This window comes from Rhincodon typus, chromosome 23, assembly GCF_021869965.1.
Source record: "Rhincodon typus isolate 14 chromosome 23, sRhiTyp1.1, whole genome shotgun sequence".
NCBI classification, from domain to species: domain Eukaryota; kingdom Metazoa; phylum Chordata; class Chondrichthyes; order Orectolobiformes; family Rhincodontidae; genus Rhincodon; species Rhincodon typus.
In genome coordinates this window covers 43,304,829-43,323,067 of record NC_063354.1, presented here as the reverse complement: position 1 = coordinate 43,323,067, position 18,239 = coordinate 43,304,829, and the positions used below count along the sequence as shown (strand labels likewise).

At 40.4% G+C, this 18,239-nt stretch overlaps 1 protein-coding gene across 6 annotated transcripts in view; it reads left to right on the top strand.

The window, feature by feature from the left end:
• The window catches only part of tmem94 (transmembrane protein 94), a 121,291-nt gene that overhangs the window by 75,595 nt on the left and 27,457 nt on the right, over window positions 1–18,239 (top strand). For all 6 annotated transcript variants that reach the window (XM_048610716.1, XM_048610717.1, XM_048610718.1 and 3 more), the window contains 9 exons: window positions 682–997; window positions 5,602–5,775; window positions 8,119–8,221; window positions 9,058–9,275; window positions 11,179–11,360; window positions 14,185–14,323; window positions 14,935–15,050; window positions 15,861–15,960; window positions 17,343–17,451. In XM_048610716.1, coding sequence (XP_048466673.1) covers window positions 682–997; window positions 5,602–5,775; window positions 8,119–8,221; window positions 9,058–9,275; window positions 11,179–11,360; window positions 14,185–14,323; window positions 14,935–15,050; window positions 15,861–15,960; window positions 17,343–17,451 — 1,457 coding nt within the window. The remainder of the gene's footprint in view (window positions 1–681; window positions 998–5,601; window positions 5,776–8,118; window positions 8,222–9,057; window positions 9,276–11,178; window positions 11,361–14,184; window positions 14,324–14,934; window positions 15,051–15,860; window positions 15,961–17,342; window positions 17,452–18,239) is intronic.

The window sequence follows — 18,239 nt, the reverse complement described above, 5'->3', positions numbered from 1 at the left end:
GAAAGGCCTGTTGGCTTGTGGAAAAAGGTTTGTTGACAAACAAGTGCTGGATGTGTTTTGGCAATGGCAGTGTAGTGGAAAGGTAGTGACGGTGGATGACGAGCAGAAGACATGACTATTGTGAGGGAGCACTGAGTTGATACCAAGCACGGTAGTGCAGTCCATCTCCATTTTTATGATTATTGTGAATTCTGATAATGTCCTCGTAAAAAAATTGGGTTTATGATTAAACTCATCTTTTCTTCTTGCAATGAAGGAAGCTCAGTTATATAAAAATTCTTGGCATTTCTGGCTGACCGAGTATTCATTTGGAGTTCTTTTTACGGTAAGTTGAATATAGGGCAACATTTATTTAAAGCCCCTAGCCAGAGGCATGTTTGTGGTCTATGAATTGCTTATCTTCCTGTTAGTATCATACCTGCTCCCACTGGTACCCCAAGCAGTCAACAGTAGACTTTATAATATTGGGTGGTCTTACAAGGGCAGGAAAGTGGACATGAGTGTCAGATCAGCCATGATCTTGTTGAATAGTGGAACAGACTTGAGGGGCTGATTGGTCTAATCCTGTTCCTATTTCTTATGGTCTCATGGGTTGATGAATCATTCAGGAAACCATGACACACCAAAAGCATGTGTTGAAAGGCCTAAATAAGTTTGATTCTGATTCTGCACTATTTACAGGTGAGTGGTATTGGTGAAGACCTGGGCCTGGAAGCAGAGGATTACATCTGTGATTACCACTTAGAAATGCTGAGCCTGTCACAAGACCAGCAGAACCCGGCTAGTATTCAGTTTGATGACTCAAACTGGCAATTTCACATCTCCTCACTGAAACCACTGGGCCTCAATATCCTCCTCAACCTGTGCTACTCCACTGTCACTGAGCAGATGTGCCGCTTCTCCGACCACCTATCCAATATCGCCCTGCAGGAAACATCCGGTGCAGCCATGCCCATTCACATTCCTTGGGGACTCTGTGAATTAGCCAGACTCATAGGTACGTGGCTATTCCAGTCTTTCCAATTCAACTTGTGCTAATTTGATCATTTAAAGATATGTAACGTCTGAGCCAAACCATAAATGTGATATGAGTTTTCGGATCTTAGTTGTCCTGTTAGGTGCCAGATTTAGCTTAGTTTTTTTTATTGTTGGATGTTATGAAGGAAATGTCTAGTATTAATATAAAAATAAGAGCAGAAGTAGACCGTTCGGTCCGTTGAGCCTGCACTGCCATTCAGTAAGATCATGGCTGATCTATCTGTGTTTGATTTCCAATTTCCCATGTACCCCCAATAACCCTAGACTTCTCTGCCTAACAAGAATCTGTCTAGCGCTCTCTCAAAAATATTCAATGACCCAGCATCCACATTGCGTTCCAAGGCAATGTGTTCCAAAGTGACAAAACCTTAACTTTGACAAAACATTTCTTCTCATCTCTGTCCTGAAGGAGCCACCCCTAATTTTAAACAGTTCCCCACATTTGGACTGACTCACAAGGAAACATTCTTTCCATATCCACCTTGTCAAGATTGTTCTGGATCTTGTACTCTTCAATCAAGTCACCTGGTACTTTCAAATTCCAACAGAAACAAGTCCAGCTTGTCCAGCGTTTCCTTATAAGACAACCTGCTCATTCTAGGTATCAATCTAGTAAACCTCTGAACCACCTCTGGGCATTTATATCCGTCCTTAAACAAGCCCAAACTTGCACAAAGTATTTGAGATGTAGTCTCACCAGTGCCCTGAATAACTGAAATATTACATCCTTAGTTTTCCATTCAATTGCAGTCCTGATAAAGTATAGCATCCCATTAGCTGCCTTAGTTTCATGCTATATCTGATTGCCAACTTTTTGTGATTTGTGGACTAGAATACCGAGATCCATCTGCACCTTGGAAGTCTGCAATCATTCTGTAATTAAGTAATAATTTTTTTCTAATTCTTTTGTCAAAGTGACCATTGATTTGCCAGATTTTTTTTCCAACTCTGACAACTTCTGTGTCTTCCCAATGTATTTTCCTATCTTGCTGTCAACTGTGAATTTAGTTACCATGCCTTTACTCCCCTCGTATAAGTCGTTGATGGAAATTGTAAAAAGTTGAGGCCCCTGTGCACACCCCGGCAGGACTCCACTTATAACATCCTGCCAATGAGACAAAGACCCATTGTTGCCTACTGTGTTTTCTGCCTTCCAGCAGCCAGTCTTCTATCCATGCCGATATGTTACCTCCTGCACTTTAGCTTTTCTTTTCCATCATAACCTTTGACATGGCTCCTTATGAAATGCCTTCTGGAAATTCAGCAGAGAAAGGTTATATTTGCTGATTTCCTTTCCTGAATCGAGAAAATTTTGGAAAATTAACACCAACATATCTGGAGATAGTAAGAATTGCCAATGCTGGAGTCTGAGATAATACAGTGTGAAGCTGGAGGAGCACAGCAGGCCAGGCAGCATCAGAGGAGCAAGAAAGCTGATGTTTCTTCTGAAGAAGGGTCCCGACCCGAAACATCAGCTTTCCTGCTCCTCTGATGCTGCCTGGCCTGTTGTGTTCCTGCAGCTCCATACTGTGTTATCACCAATGTATCTACCTCATTAGCCACCTCTCTTAAAACCTTAACACGAAGCCCACCTGGACCCAGAGACTTGCCAGCTCACATTTCCAGTTTGCTTCATTCTACTTTCCTTGTGATAGTAATTTTGCTGAGTTCCCCTTCCATCAGCTGATTGCCAGCTATTTCTGGAATATTTTTTGTGCACTTTATAATAAAAACAAAAGCAAAACATCTGTTCACTTCATCTGCCATTTCCTCACTATCTTACATTAACTTACCATTCTTGCTGTCCAGAAAACAATACTCACTTTACTTCAGGCCAGTCAACCCGAAATGTTAACTCTGATTTCTCTCCACAGATGCTGCTAGACCTGCTGAGCTTTTCCAGCAATTTCTGTTTTTGTTTCTGACTTTACTCTTTTCCTTTTTAAATACCTGTGGCGAATCTTGTGACCTGCTTTTACATCTCTAGAAAGAATTCTATCATACTCTGATTTCTTCCTCTTAACCTTTTAGATGTTTTCTATTGTTCTTTATATTCTGACTAATCATCTAACCTGTCACTCATCTTCGTGCTGCTATATACTTTTTCTCCTTAAGGTTAGAGAAATCATCAAACTTAATTAACCAGGGATGGTGGGTCCTGATTGAATGAGAAGCAAAAGGTTTCTTTTCATCCACAAAGCTGATTGAATTGGTGTGTAATTGAAAGCTCCAATTGGGTCCAGCAGTTTAGATTCAAATATTCTTTACTGCCAGGTATTTGACAGGTGCAGTGGGAAACAATTCATGTAAAAATGTTAATTGGGAGGTGAAACAGGCTTCTGTTTAATGGAGAAGATGCTACACAACCTTATTAGCATTACAATATAGTTGTACAGATGAATAATTATCTGAAAAGTTCCAGTCCCAAAACATTTTTCCTACTCATTCAAGGTATTTGTTGACCTATTGTGAAATATAAACATCTTCCCGAAAGAAATAACTTGGATTAGCAGGAGCAAGTTACTGCAGTTGCTGGAAATCACAGCGGGCCAGGCAGCATCCGTGTAGAGAGAGCAAACTAACATTTAGAGTCTAGATGACTGTGATGAAGAGTCATCTAGCCTACATGTTTGCTTGCTCTCTCTCCACGTATGCTGCCTGAAACACTGTGATCTCCAGCACTTTTTTTTTGTTTTCAATCATTTGGATTAGTCATTCAACTCGGTTGGGGGGGGTGGTGGGAAGGGTGTGGGAATGCAACTTTTGCTGCTGTAGCTCGATCTTAAGGTGTGGATGTCATTACTGCCAGTGTCTTACAAATTAACTTGTTGCAGACTGCTCAGTAAAGATAGGTACAGGATGTCCTCACTTAAAGACACGGTTGCGTTCCTGAAAGTCTAAATTTAAGTGAAAAGACTTTAACTGAAGCATTGATCTCCCATTGTTAAACCTAGAAATAGGTTCCATATGACCTTCCATAGCAGAGACACAATTAAAATAATATGCCAATACCCTTATGCCTACCATCTGTAATTGACATAGCGAAACTCTGACATTAATAAATGAGATAACTTAAAATAAATTTTAAAATATAAGCAATTTAATATTCTACTTACAATATCTTCTGTGGTGGACCCTCAGTGAAATAAGGGGGTGCCCCTTAACCCCACCCAGGGTCTGCTCCAGTGGAACCTTTGCTCATTGATTTTTGGTCTACCTCATATTGAAGCCCTCACTTGTTCCTGGGCACATTATGTCTGGGAGCCCTTTGTTTCTGGCTGCCACATCTAGGCTCTGTTCAGTTGGGGGAAGTTCTTTTTTTGACTATCTGGGGTGCCTTGGCCTTCCTTCCCACCCCACACGAAGCAACTGGAACAAACTAAGAACAAAACTCTCAGTGCTGAACGAGATTTCCAGTCCCAATAATCTAATGATGTTTAAGCAAAGTAACTAAAAGATTAGATGTTAAAGGTGGATTCTCTGACTTTAAACGGTCAGATGGCTACTGTGTCAGACAGAACGTGGATTTCAGTCATGATTTCTAAACTTCAGGCCTTCCCAGAGTCCGTTCCAGCGAGTGGACAAGTTTAAGTGATATTATGAGTCATTACTCTGGGTAATTAAGTGAGAAGGGAACCCCATGATCATTATTTTTATTAATTTACAGGATCTATGTCCACTGGTGAAGTCATCATTTGTTGTCCATACATCTGTTGGCCTTAAAAAGATGCCTCAAAAACAACCAAGTGGCTTGCTTAGGTTATATTAAAGAGTAATTAAAAGTACACCATTGGGAAAATCCTTCCTGCATTTACCCTGTGTAGCTCTGTTGGAATTTTATAGGCTTCCATGAGATACCCCGCTCATTCTTCTAAACTTCAGTGAATAATAGTTCTAACCAATCCAATCTGTCTCCATACGTCAGTCCTGCCATCTGTCCATTCCATGAGTATCCTGCCTGAAGGCAGAATGTTGGCTCATTTTCTTAATGATGCTTCATCCTCAGCAGTTTTTCTTGGCAGTTCTTTGTCAGTACTAGTTTGCTCCTACTCTTGGGGGAGCAGTAGGAGGAGGCTGATCCCAAATCCAGTTCTTTTAGAATATGAATTGAACCTGAGTTGTTAACATTGTTCTGAACTACACGTTAGCCACTGAGCTAACCAACCAATGCCATTGCTGATACTAACATTATATTTCACATTTAATTAACTGAATTAAATTTCCCAGCTGTTTTGGTGGAATTTGAGCTCCCATCTCCAAAGCATTAGTTCAAGTCTCTGAGTTTGAGTACTTAGCATGACAATATTGAGGCACTTGCTAATTTTTCTCCTACCTACTGTGCGCTGTAGTCAATGTTATACTTTAAACCAAAGTAACAGTAGGAATCAAATGATTTTAGTTATTCATTCTTAAAATTAATAAGAGGGGCCACGGTCCGACAGTGTAGAACATTAACAGACTTAAAAAAATACCCATGAGGCAAGGGGACAAGTTCCATCATTCTGAGAAAAAGCAGGGAAGAAGCAATATTGCTGTTTAAAATTGATGTATTTTATTTTGTAGGCTTTACTCCTGGAGCCAAAGAGCTGTTCAAGCAAGAGAATCATCTGACCATGTACCAACTTCCAACAGCAGAAATGGTAAAGGAGCCAGTGCCGCAGAGACTGTTGTATGTAACCAAGAGGCGACCGCCACTCAGTCACATGATCAGCCTTTTTGTGAGAGATACATTGACCAGTGAGTGTTATTTTGGATGCATTTTGCTTCTGAAAGCAAGAGCAAACTTGAACTTCCATTAGTATCCAATGCCTGTGAAGTGATTTGCTCACACCTCACTTTCATAATTAGCAATGTAATGATCGCCGTACGTTTTGTTATTGGTTGAGTGATAATATTGATCAAGAACATGAGGGGAAAACTGCCCTGCTTTTCTTTGAATTAATGCTTATAAAATGTTTTAAGTCTATTTGAGAGTCTTTGGTATAACATCGCACTAGGAACATAATATGCCTGACAGTGCAGCATTCCTTAATATTGCATTGGAATGCTGCTTGGAACCTACAAACTGCTGGCTGAGATGAGTTTGATACCACTGACCTATGGCTAACAATGTTCTGTGAAAAATTGTAATAAATGTTATTTAAGATCATTCTTTGAGGTTGCTCTAAAACTGTTTAGCTCGGCAAGGTCCACATGTATTTGTTTGCTTCTGTTGTTCATGCTAACTATTATTGAGTTGTGCATCTTGCCAAGTTGGGAAAGGAATGTACAGCTGTGGTAAGCATTTCTGAAATCAAATCAAGTGAAATTTTAATGTGTAACTTGACTTAAATAAATCATCCTCAATCCATAATTAAAACCAGGAATGGTTGAACCTGTGAAGAGAAAATTGATGTCTCAACTTAAAACTAATCAATATTAAGAACTAAACAGTAATGGCTTCATGCCCCTTGTCTCATGAATGAATTCCCATTTTTAAATTTTTGTGATTATAGTACAAGGATTGGCTAAAAAGGGAGAATGAATTAATGGTTTAAAAATTTTAATTTTTCTTAATGAACTCATAATGCAATCATAAATGTAAACGGACAAAGAAACATAAGAACATAAAAACATAATAACGAGGAGCAGGAGTAGGCCATCGGGCCCCTCGAGCCTGCCCTGCCATTTAATAAGATCATGGCTGATCTTTTTGAGACTCAGCTCCACTTACCCGCCCACTCACCATAACCCTTAATTCCTTTACTGTTCAAAAAGTTATCTAGCCTTGCCTTAAAAACATTCAGCGAGGTAGCTTCGACCGCTTCACTGGGCAGAGAATTCCGCAGATTCACAACCCTTTGGGTGAAGAAGTTCCTCCTGACCTACATCTACTTCCTCAGTCCTACATTTTATTTCGAGGCGATGCCCTCTAGTCCTAGTTTCACCTGCTAGTGGAAACAACCTCCCTGCCTCCACCTTATCTATTCCCTTCATAATCTTATATGTTTCTATAAGATCTCCCCTCATTCTTCTGAATTCCAATGAGTATAATCCCAGTCTACTCAGTCTCTCCTCATAATCCAACCCTCTCAACTCTGGAATCAACCGAGTGAATCTCCTCTGCACCCCCTCCAGTGCTAGTATATCTCTTCTCAAGTAAGGAGACCAAAACTGCACACAATATTCCAGGTGTGGCCTCACCAGGACCCTATACAGCTGCAGCATAGCCTCCCTGTTTTTAAACTCCATCCCTCTAGCAATGGCAGACAAAATTCCATTTGCCTTTTTAATTACCTGCTGCACCTGCAATCCTACTTTTAGCGATTCATGCACAAGGACACCCAAGTCCCTTTGCACAGCAGTGTGCTGCAATTTTTTACCATTTAAAACATAGTCCATTTTCCTGTTATTCCTACCAAAATGGATGACATCTATTTAGTGGATGTCTGGTGTGTCACTGTATTAAAACCTAGTCACTTTCTTTCCATCTCCCATAAGATTGACTCCACATAATGGTTAAGGTTGTGGCCAAACTAGCATGTGGTTTAATTCAAATGATTGGGAAATATTTTGTTTTTCTCTCTATTCCTGCTTGTTTAATGGAAGGGAGCGGTGTCAATTATGGCTTCCTAAGCAAGGATCAGTTCATGTGTTAGGCCTCTCCTTTGATACATCCTTCGCTGATTACACAGGATCCATTCTACTACCAAGGGAACGTCGTAAAACTCATCAGCTTCATTGTGATTCGAGGAGACATTGCTCATGTCCTATTGATATCCATTGGAACTGTAGTGTGTCCATTGAGTGCATATGGCGCCAACTGTTTTTAGTAGTAGTCTGGATATCAAGTGCAGTATCAGGATCTCAGTTTAAATCTATATAATTCTATCAGATTTAGATTTTGATTAAATTGGAGTGAACGCAATAACAAAGACACTGCATGCTGGAATATAGAACAACCTTCACAATGCAATGTGCCATCCGCCTCTGGATGATGCTGATTGTACAACAATTTCTTTGAGAATATTAAAAAGAAAAAAAATGAAGGTTTGGAAGAGTTTTGCCCAATGCTCCCTACATTTTTATTTGCGTTCACAGATAGTGTACAGATGCTGTCTCATGGCACAGCTGACCTCATCTTGGAGGCCTGCACAGATTTTTGGGATGGAACAGATATTTATCCACTCTCTGGTTCTGACAGGTTTGTTCTTTCCAATTACTTTGTGTACTGCTTTAAACACCATCTGTCTCTAATTGTACGTGGATTTAATCCCATGTAAACCATCAATTAGGTGGGAATTTTAGGAGCAGTGAAAAGTCCAATAAACTCATTCTTTTCAATTAGACCTAGACCAGCCTTCCCCTCTCAATACTTCTCTTTAAATCCCATAAGCTTATTGTGTCCCCTTCAGAAGTAACAAGGAAACAGAAGAAAAACAGTGGGTTAGTAGCAGATTTATGGGGCTTGTTAGAAACCCAATTAATGGCTTGCCTCCCAATCAGAGGAAACTGCACTATTGTGTCAAAAAGCACACCTAAGTAATTCATTCTTCTAAAACTTGTGGGGAAATTTCTTGAAATGAAAGAAGTTGTCTTTATATAGCGAGTTTCACATCGTCAGACCATTTCAGCACTCTGCAAAGCAATGAATCACTATTACAGTTTGGGCACTATTATTTAGGCAGACAGATATGACGTGGTACTGTGTAATTGCATGTCCTTTTATTGTACCAGTATCCCTTTTACAGCTATTAGTTGAAATATCTTACTTTAAAGAAATTTTCTGCATTAGAAACTTAGTGAAGTATAGATTCTCAATGCTGCTAACCAGGTTTACTGAAACTAGGCAACTCATTAGGATTGAAAGCCCTACCTATGTTGAATTTTAGTTAATTGGCTAACTAGTTGAAATTTCTAGAAACAAAAGCTGTTGAATATTGATTTTTTTTTTAAGACCATGATACATTTCAGCCTAAGTATACATTTTGTCAGTCATATAGATGTCTTTTTACTGATCTCATTTTATTGGTGCTATAGGAAAAAAGTGCTCGATTTTTACCAACGTGCCTGTCTGTCTGGCTACTGCTCGGCTTTTGCCTATAAACCAATGCACTGCACCCTGTCTTCGGAACTGAATAGCAAATGCATTGAATTGGTCCAGGTGCCAGGTCAAAATGCCATCTTCACTTCCTATGATTTACCGGGGACTACGCCCATTAAACATGGTAGCAGGCGGAACAGCTGGAGCTCTGATGGTACTTGTCATTTTCAAGAATTTATTCAGTCATGCTGTTTGCATTTGTTTCTTCTGTCTGTGATGTGTGCTTTCCCTTCTTTTACCTACTTTCCTGACTTCTAAATAGATACAATTCCACAGGCTGCTCAACCCTTCAGAATGATTTCTGCAAGACACTGTTCTTCATTTGCCAGTGTATTCAGTGCATCATGGTGCAATTAATTTGTGCAGAATGCCTTTCTCTTTTCATATGCCAAATAATCCAGATCATTACCAAATACAGCCAAGCTGAAGGGCAGCCTGCACAGATGCCCCAGAATATCTGGCCACTCAGCTTTTCACTAAAGCAACATGCCTCCGAATTCAGACACACTAATAGAGAATCAGCTGTGTCTGAAGTGCTCTGAAGTGTGCACTTTTCAATTAACATTATTTCCCTGTGGGTACTAAACCATCTGAAACAAATGGCTTAAAACTAACTTTAAATGATGACCAAAATATAGAAATCTAGTCTAGCACTGTTGGTTTATCAATTCATGGAAAGTGTGCATTGCTGTCGGGGCCAGCATTTGTTGCCTATCTCTGGTTGGCTTTGAGAATGTGCCAGGGAGCCTCCACTTGAATTTGGTTTGATTTGATTTATTATTGTCACATGTACTGAGATAGTGAAAAATATTGTTTTGCATACTGACTAGACAGATCTTACCTTACATGAGTACATCAGGGTAATAGAACAGAACGCAAAGTATAGTATTACAGCGACAGAGAAGGCACAGAGAAAGATCAGTTCTGTAGAGGTCCGTTCATAATTCTGGTACCAGCAGGGAAGAAGCTGTTCTTAAATCTGTTGGCACATTCTGCCTGATCGAAGAGAGCATAACCAGGGTGGGAGAGGTTTTGATGATGTTGGTTGCTTTCCTGAGGCAAAAGTTCCAGAGTTTTGCCTTGTATGAAGGAATAACAACATATATTTCCAAGATGGGTGAAATTTAACTTGATTGGGAAGTTGGTGGTGTTCCCATGTGTCTGTTGTTCGTTTTTCTGGATGGTAGAGATTGATTTGAAAGGTGCTTCAAAGAAGCCTTGGCCCACACATCACAGTGTGGTGGTGGTGGCAGGAGTGAAAGCACATGAGGGTGTGGATGCCAGTCAAATAGACTGCTTTGTCTTGGATTATGTCAAACTTTGGATGTTGCTGGGGCTGCACTCATCCAGGCAAGTGGAGAATGTCTCATCAAACTCCTGACTAGTGCCTTGTAGATGGTGGACAGGCTTTGTGGAGTCAGGTGGTGATGCCCTCATTGTAGAATATCCAGCTTCAGGCTTGCTCACTTATCACCGTTATTCATGTGGTTGGTCTACCTGAGGCAGGTAGACACTCTGTGGAGATGGTCATTAGCTTGCATTTGTGTGATGCAACTGTCACTTGTAGTGCCCCACACTCTGAGAAGAAGTTTTTAAGAACTTACTGCACAAAGCACTATGGAGCACTGCATTAAACTACCATTTGTTGGAGATGTAATTTTCTGTTTCAAGTTGCTGACTCCTCGGTAGATGGACTGGGTGCAGCCTGGCAGTACTGTCCCATGTTGGGAAGGATACTATGGTACCAGTCAATACAAAAGGGGACCATTTGGCACATTGTGTGTCTTTGAAAGAGCTATTTAATTAGGTGCGTAACCCTGAAAAGTCATTAAGTTCCTTTTTGGAAGTTACTTTTGAATCGAGTTCCTCCATCTTTTTTCATGGCAATACATCACCTCGTTCCTTCCTTCTTGCCGCCTCTTATCCAACTACGCCCACTCTCAACCTAGAAGGGTATCAGCATCTTTTGTTGCATTCAAGATGATATGATTATAAATTATTCATATGTGTTTGTGTAAACCTTAATTTTACTTAGCAAAACTGTTGGATTGTTTCAGAAGGGATAGTAGAAGTGATGGAGAAGGAAGACTGCATCCAAGCTTTGAGTGGACAGATCTTCATAGGAATGGTCTCCTCCCAGTATCAGGCTCGGTCTGACATAGTCCGGCTAATCGATGGGCTTGTCAATGCATGCATCAGGTTCGTCTACTTCTCCCTGGAAGATGAGTTAAAAAGCAAGGTACTGTCTACACTTTTGGTTTCTGCTCTTTTAACCAAAAGACTATGGTATCTATATTTGAGTGCAGTGTGGTATTCAAGCCTGTAGTGAAAGCAGATCAGTGGCAGTTTTATTAATGGTGTTTCTTGCATACATTACAGCAAGATATTTGCACGCTTGCAGGAGATAAATGCGTGAATCTGTATCAGCTGGTTGCAGTCTCTCCCCAGCTTACGCCACGGTGGCAGTTTAATGAATATTCACACGGCTGGTTCCTGGAATGAAGGATTTGTCATATGAGGAAAGGTTAAGTGGCTTGGGTCTACACCTCATGAGTTTTGGAAAAATGAGAGGTGATCTTATTGAAACATACATGGTTCTGATGGGGCTTGACAGGGCAGATACTGCAAGGATGAGGAAATCTAGGACTGGGTGTTGGTGGGGGCACAGTTTCAAAATAAGGGCTCTTCCATTTACATCAGATGTGGAATTTCTTCTTTGAGGGTTATTAGTGCTTAGAATTTCCTTCCCCAGAGAACATTGGAGGATGGGTCAATGAATACATTCAAGGATGCAACACATTTTTGATTCACTAGAGAGTTCAAGGTTACAGGAAACAGACAAAAGGAATTAAGGCCATACACAATCCTATTGACTGGCACAGCAGGCTCGAGAGACCAAATACTGTATTCCCGTTTCTATTTTTCATGTTGTAATAATGCGTACTCATTTCATGCACCGCAGGATTGAGGTATATGTAAAACTTCATCCAGTATCGACACCAAGACTTCCCAGACCTCGGTATTGCACTGGGGTAACTGAACTATGTAGAATAATAGGTGCATTCAGAAGCTGGGAATTAACTGAGGTTTTCCTGTAGCTCATGTCAGTGAATGCCATTAATGGGTAATGCATGGGCAGCTGAAATATTTTTCACAGAACTATGTATTGGAATAGGAGCTCTGACTTCTGCCTGCTAAATTAAGTGCTGTGAGTCATGACAAAATTGAGAATATTTTGAATAGTTGCAGAGAGCATCTGATCGGGGTATATGTGTTCTAAACTCCAATCGACACTGAAAAGCATGGGAATACAATTGGTGTTCAGTAGTAGCACAGAACACTCTTATGAATCATCCAGTGGTCTGGCTTCATTCTTCTGGAGGTTCTTGGAAGATATGGTCAGACAGGTGTGAAACAAGCTGTGGTTCATCACTGCCTGAGATCAGATTTCAGACCAAGCAATCAGCGTTTATTCATTAGACTCTGAGAATTCAATGTTCATCTCCCTGTATTGTTGAGGCGAGTGAGTAATTTAAGTAAACTTGCAGGTTTGGTACTGATTATTCTGTGCTGACATTAAAGTTAATTATGATGACTATAGCCTGCAGAACTCATTCTGCTTTAAACGTCAAATTCCCTCAAAGCAGAGATGGGAGAGATTTAAAAAGAAAGCTTCATTAAAATTGAATCCTTGACTCCAGGATTTCCATTTGAGTTTCAGGTTTCAAGTGTTTGCATTACTTTAATCTCATTTGAAATTGATTTTGTTCCAAGTGTTAGATACTGTGCATTAGGGATGTGGAACTGAACAGAACTAGACCCGTCATCTCTATATCCTGTTTCAATTGTATCTCAGCTGGTCTTTATTTTAGCACTGTCTTAACTCACCTTGGTTCTGTATCTCTTAATGCCCTTGCCTACAAAGTATCAGTCTTAAGTTTTGAAATTTTCACTTCACCAAGCCTTACTAGCTTTTGTGTTCCAGATGTCTTCTGCTGTTTGTGTAAAGAAATTCACGCTAGCGCTACCCCCGGAATGGCCCAGTTCTAGTTTATAAATTATGACTCCTTGTTCAGGGGTCTCCCAGTGAAGGTTGTTCTCCCTTCATCCTATCAACTCTTTTTTTTATATTCAAGGAATACAAGCCTACTTTGTAAATCTGTCTTCATAATTAACCGTTCCCACTCCAGATTGTTTTGTTTAATCTATGCTACACCCACTGACTTTCCAAGGCCAGTATATCCTTCGTAAGGTACTGTTAATGAACTCAATGTAGTCCTACAGACAGGATCCAACCAGAGCTTTCTATAGCTGTAGGGATAACTTCTATCACTTTGTTTCAGCCCTTTAGAGATTAAGACCAACATTCCACTGGTGTTTTCAATGTGTTTTTCTGAGTCTGTTAACTTTCAGTAATAGTTCACTTACTGCAGAACTGAGCAAATAGCCTAGAGTGATTCTTCAATATAATACTGAGGAAGTGCTACATTGATGGTTGAATTTTTCAGATAAGATGTTAAATGAAGGTCCTGTTTCCTGGCTCAAAAGGAAGATCCCGTGGCACTATTTGGAGAATGTTGGAAGCTGTCCTGGCATCTTGTCCAAACATTGATCTTTCAACCAGCACCATCATAAACAGCTTATCTGCATTATTACCTTATATGTTGCTGCTGTGTGAAATTTGACTGTTGTTTTAAAGCTGTAGTTGACCACTAGTCACAGGATAGGATCAAAATGACCTGTAATGTGATGTGGGATGCAACAAGGATTGGAAAAGCACTATACACATTCATTTTCCTTATTGAAGGTAGTATTAGATTTTTATTTTTACTGCAAAGACCTCTAAATTATATTGCTTGTTTTGTAAGTCGGGGGTGGGAGAAGAAATTCTCTGATATATCTTTTGAAGTATCTTGTAGCAAAATCTTATGCTCTCCTCTCTTCCTTCACACCCTCCACCCCCGCCGCCGCCCCATCCCCAACCCCACCCCAAAGTATCTGCAAGTTAAATAATGCAATTGCACTCGCTCACCTTCTGTTAATAATCGATCCCTTTGGCCCAGGTGTTTGCAGAGAAGATGGGTTTAGAAACAGGATGGAACTGCCATATCTCTCTGCTACCATACAGTGGAGGTCCTGGCTCGGAGATCCCACAGTCCAGCCCAAGCCACACAGGCTCTCTGCGTGATGACCTTCCTCAAGGTAGGGGATGAGCTACTTTTCTGTGTAACAGGTGTAATTCTTGCCCAACACTAAATATCTGTGTTACAGTGGTGCAGATATAGTTGCAGTAAAGTAAGGCAGATGCTTGTGATTTCATAAATTTGTATAGGAGCATTTTAAATTTATGAACTGTTTGTCTTCAATTGGCTGTCAACCATCATCAACTAACTGTTTTTATCATGGGTAATGAAAACAGTGGAGCTGAGTCTGTAAAATATCTAGAATTGAAAACTCGTGTCAGTAAAGGTGACCAAGAAAGTATCATCAATCAACCCTAGCCCTAATCCTAGCTTGTCATTAATTGTTGTAAAATCAATTTAGTTCATTAATGTGCTTTAGGGAAGAAAATCTGCCATTCATACCTTGTCTAGTCTATATGTAATTCCCAGGTCTGCAGTAATGTAATTGACTCTCAACTTTGCTGCATTCAAGACCAATTTGGAATACAATTATCCCATACAAGAATAAAAAATAAATTTGAATTGGTGGGGGATGTGAATTGGTATGTTTCTTTACTTCAGTGTGGGTGACTCGACTGTGTTGTATCCTTTTTGCACCTTATTCAGTATACTTTTTTTAAAAATATATAGATTCAAAGGATGATGCAGAGGGAGCTTTGCTAATGGAAGAAGAAAGACATTCTGATCTCATTAGCTTCCAACCAACAGACAGTGATGTGCCCAGCTTTCTGGAAGATCATAATAGGGTAAGGTGCAAGTTAATGATGGAACTGTTCACATTATCACTAAAGTAACTGTGAAATCTGTGGCCAGTTCTTTTAAGTAAATTACTACTTCAGATTCAAACTGAAACTTTAGGTCACTGCAGCTTCATAGATGTAATGGTAGGAGCAAAGGCAGAGGCTTTACAAGTACATTTAAAAACTGGAACTGTTGCAGCCTAACAACTATCTTATTATTGAAAAGAGTTTCCAATCTCTCGCAAACCCAAATAATTGAGATTGAATATGGAGAAACTGCTTTGAAACAATTTGCACAACACAGATTGAACATTGTGTTCATTTATATAGTGCCTCTAATTTAGTAAAAACATCCCAAGGCGAGCCACATCAAGGCTTTGGACACGTGACCACTGGCTTGGTCAAAGAGGCAAATTGTAAAGGGCCAGGTAAAAGATTAGTCTGCGGGTTTTTTTTTTTTTTGTTTTCTTGTTAAGCTGTTTCTTATTTGTTTTTCTTTGATCCATATTCTTGATTGACGCGGCTAACGGGTTACTCACTCTCAGCCCTCTACTGATGCTGCTAGAGATCTCGTGATGTTGTGGGTGCTTGGGGAAATGTGTTTATTTGCTCTTTGATAGAGGATCTGTTGTTCCCCCGTCCTCTACGGTGGCACCATTTAGTCCACAAGCTGAGAAATTCCAGAGCTCAATGGTCTCAATTTCTATGAAGTATGTTTTGGGTATTTCTAGTATAGCCACCAGACAGCCTTGTAAAATGCATTTGTTTTTTATAAGTGCAATACGATAAATGAGATGTTGCCTTTCTTTTCCTTAGGCTAAACTGCCACGAGGGATCCATCAAGTGCGGCCTCATCTCCAGAATATTGATAATGTGCCTTTACTGGTCCCTTTGTTCACAGACTGCACTCAAGACAGTAAGTGAGCATCACATGTGTGCAGGCATTTAGCCATGGGCAGATAGTGGCATAGTGGTAATGTCATTGGACCAATAATCCAGAAGCTAGGGCTAATGCTGTGCAGGCACAAGTTCAAATGCCATCAAGACAGCTGGGATAAAAATCTGAACTGAAAGCTAATATCATGGAACAATCATCAATTATGAATGTAATTCAGTCATTCCTTCCACAGAGGACAGTCTGCTGTCCTCATTTAGCCTGCACGTGACTCTGGAGCCACAGCAATGTTGGTGATTGAAATGAACAAGCCATTCATTTCAAATGCAATTAGGGATGGACAACACATGCTGGCCTTGCCTGTCACACCCAATCCCATTTTTTAATTTAAAAAACTTGGACATGTGACACTAAAGTTGTACTTGAAGTCAGTAGCTGGAAGACCAAAATTTAAGATTCCATTGACAAAATATTCCAGGGGAGGCAGGGGTACAGAGAATAAGAATTTATTTGTAAAAAAGTTGTTGCAATCTTCACTTCCTGAAAGGCTGGTGAAAGTGAATCCAATAGTAACTTTTAAAAGGGAGTGAACACATATCAGAATAAAATGGCAAGACTCTAAGGAAAGAGAGCATGGCTGTAATGGTCCTTTCAAAAGAGCCAGTACAAACAGAGTGGGCCAAATGGATTCTTCCTGTGCTATCTGATGCTGGCTCTCGAAACCTCATTTGGACCGAGCAGTCAAATCACAGGAATCCAGCAAGGTTGATTTGTCAGTTACAGGGGGGCAAGCAATTCCAGTATTTCAAACTAGTTTTATAGATTCAACCACTGACTTTGGTAGCTACATCCCCAGGCTGCTCATCCAGTCATGTTTTTACAATTCCTCAATTTCAGCAATTCTGTCAATTAAACAGCTTGTTTGCCTGAATTTGTAAGGCAGGAAGCTATGCAAAGTTCAATTTCACTCCAGAGGCCTGGACCAGAGATGGCATACATACAAGGTGTCTCATCCTGGTGATGTTTCACAAGAATCACCTGGCCTCATAATTATCACCCTGGGAATTTATTCATAAATTTCTTGGTTTTGTTGGGTAACCCAGATGAAGGGCCAAAGCCAGCAACACCGGTCTCCAACAAGTTTATGTAGAGTGCGAAATCAGAAACCAAGTTATTAGATCACCCCAAACTTTAACAGATTGTAATTGGTTGGAAAGGGAAAGATTGGGACTAGCTGAGAAGTTCCCTGGCTTGAAGGCCCGGGGAAACAATATGCTGGAGTAAGAGAGAGAGAGAGGGAGCGCAAACAATTTTGATTGCAATGAGGTGAGAAGGCATTCAGTTTTACATAATTCCCTGATAGTGTGTTCTCTTTTATTTTGCAAATGCACTTTCCTATGCAGCAATGTGTGAAATGATGAAGATCATGCAAGAGTACGGGGAGGTGATCTGCTGCCTGGGCAGCTCTGCCAACTTCAGGAATAACTGTCTTTTCCTGCAGAGTGACATTGGGTAAGGGTCCTGTTCTCCACTGTTTGGCACAGTTTATTTACAAAACATTCAGTGCTGCAGGGATTAAGTGCCGTAGACTTGGGTGGATTGTCCAGACCTGGGTACAGGGGTAGGAATCTCTCAGCATTATATGGTCCAGAATTTAAGAAGCAGCGTGACATCAAACACATTCAAGGAGGAAATGTATGGATGCTATGTGCTCAAACAAAATCTTTTTTTTCCATTCGAGCTATTTAGAGAGCAAACAGTGAAGCAGTTGTAGGAGCAAATTACTGCAGATGCTGGAAACTGAACTGAAAACAAAAAATGCTGGAGATCACGGCAGGCCAGGCAGCATCCATGGAGAGAACGACTTTTCATCAGAGCTGAAGTGAAATGTGGAGGGGGTAGCATTTATGCAATAGCAGGACTGTTGAGGGAGAAAGGATGTTGATAGCTCAGATTCCGATCACTTAATATGAACTATCTACATCCTTTCTGCTCCAGCACTCCAATGCCCCCCAATTACATAAATGCTGCCCCCTCTACATTTCACTTCAGCTCTGATGAAAAGTCATCTAGATTTGGACTGTTAGCTTGCTTTCTCTCCATGGATGCTGCCTGACCTGCTGAGATCTCCAGCATTTTTTGTTTTCAGTGAAGCACTTGGTTGGGAAAGGAAACAACTTCAGTGAACTTTATTCAGAGTAATTTCAGAATCTGTTCTCAGTTTGATTTTGTAAAGGAGAGAAGTGACTTCACCAGTTGCCTCACAAGTAAAAAGAAAGCAGAATCATTGGGAGATAGCA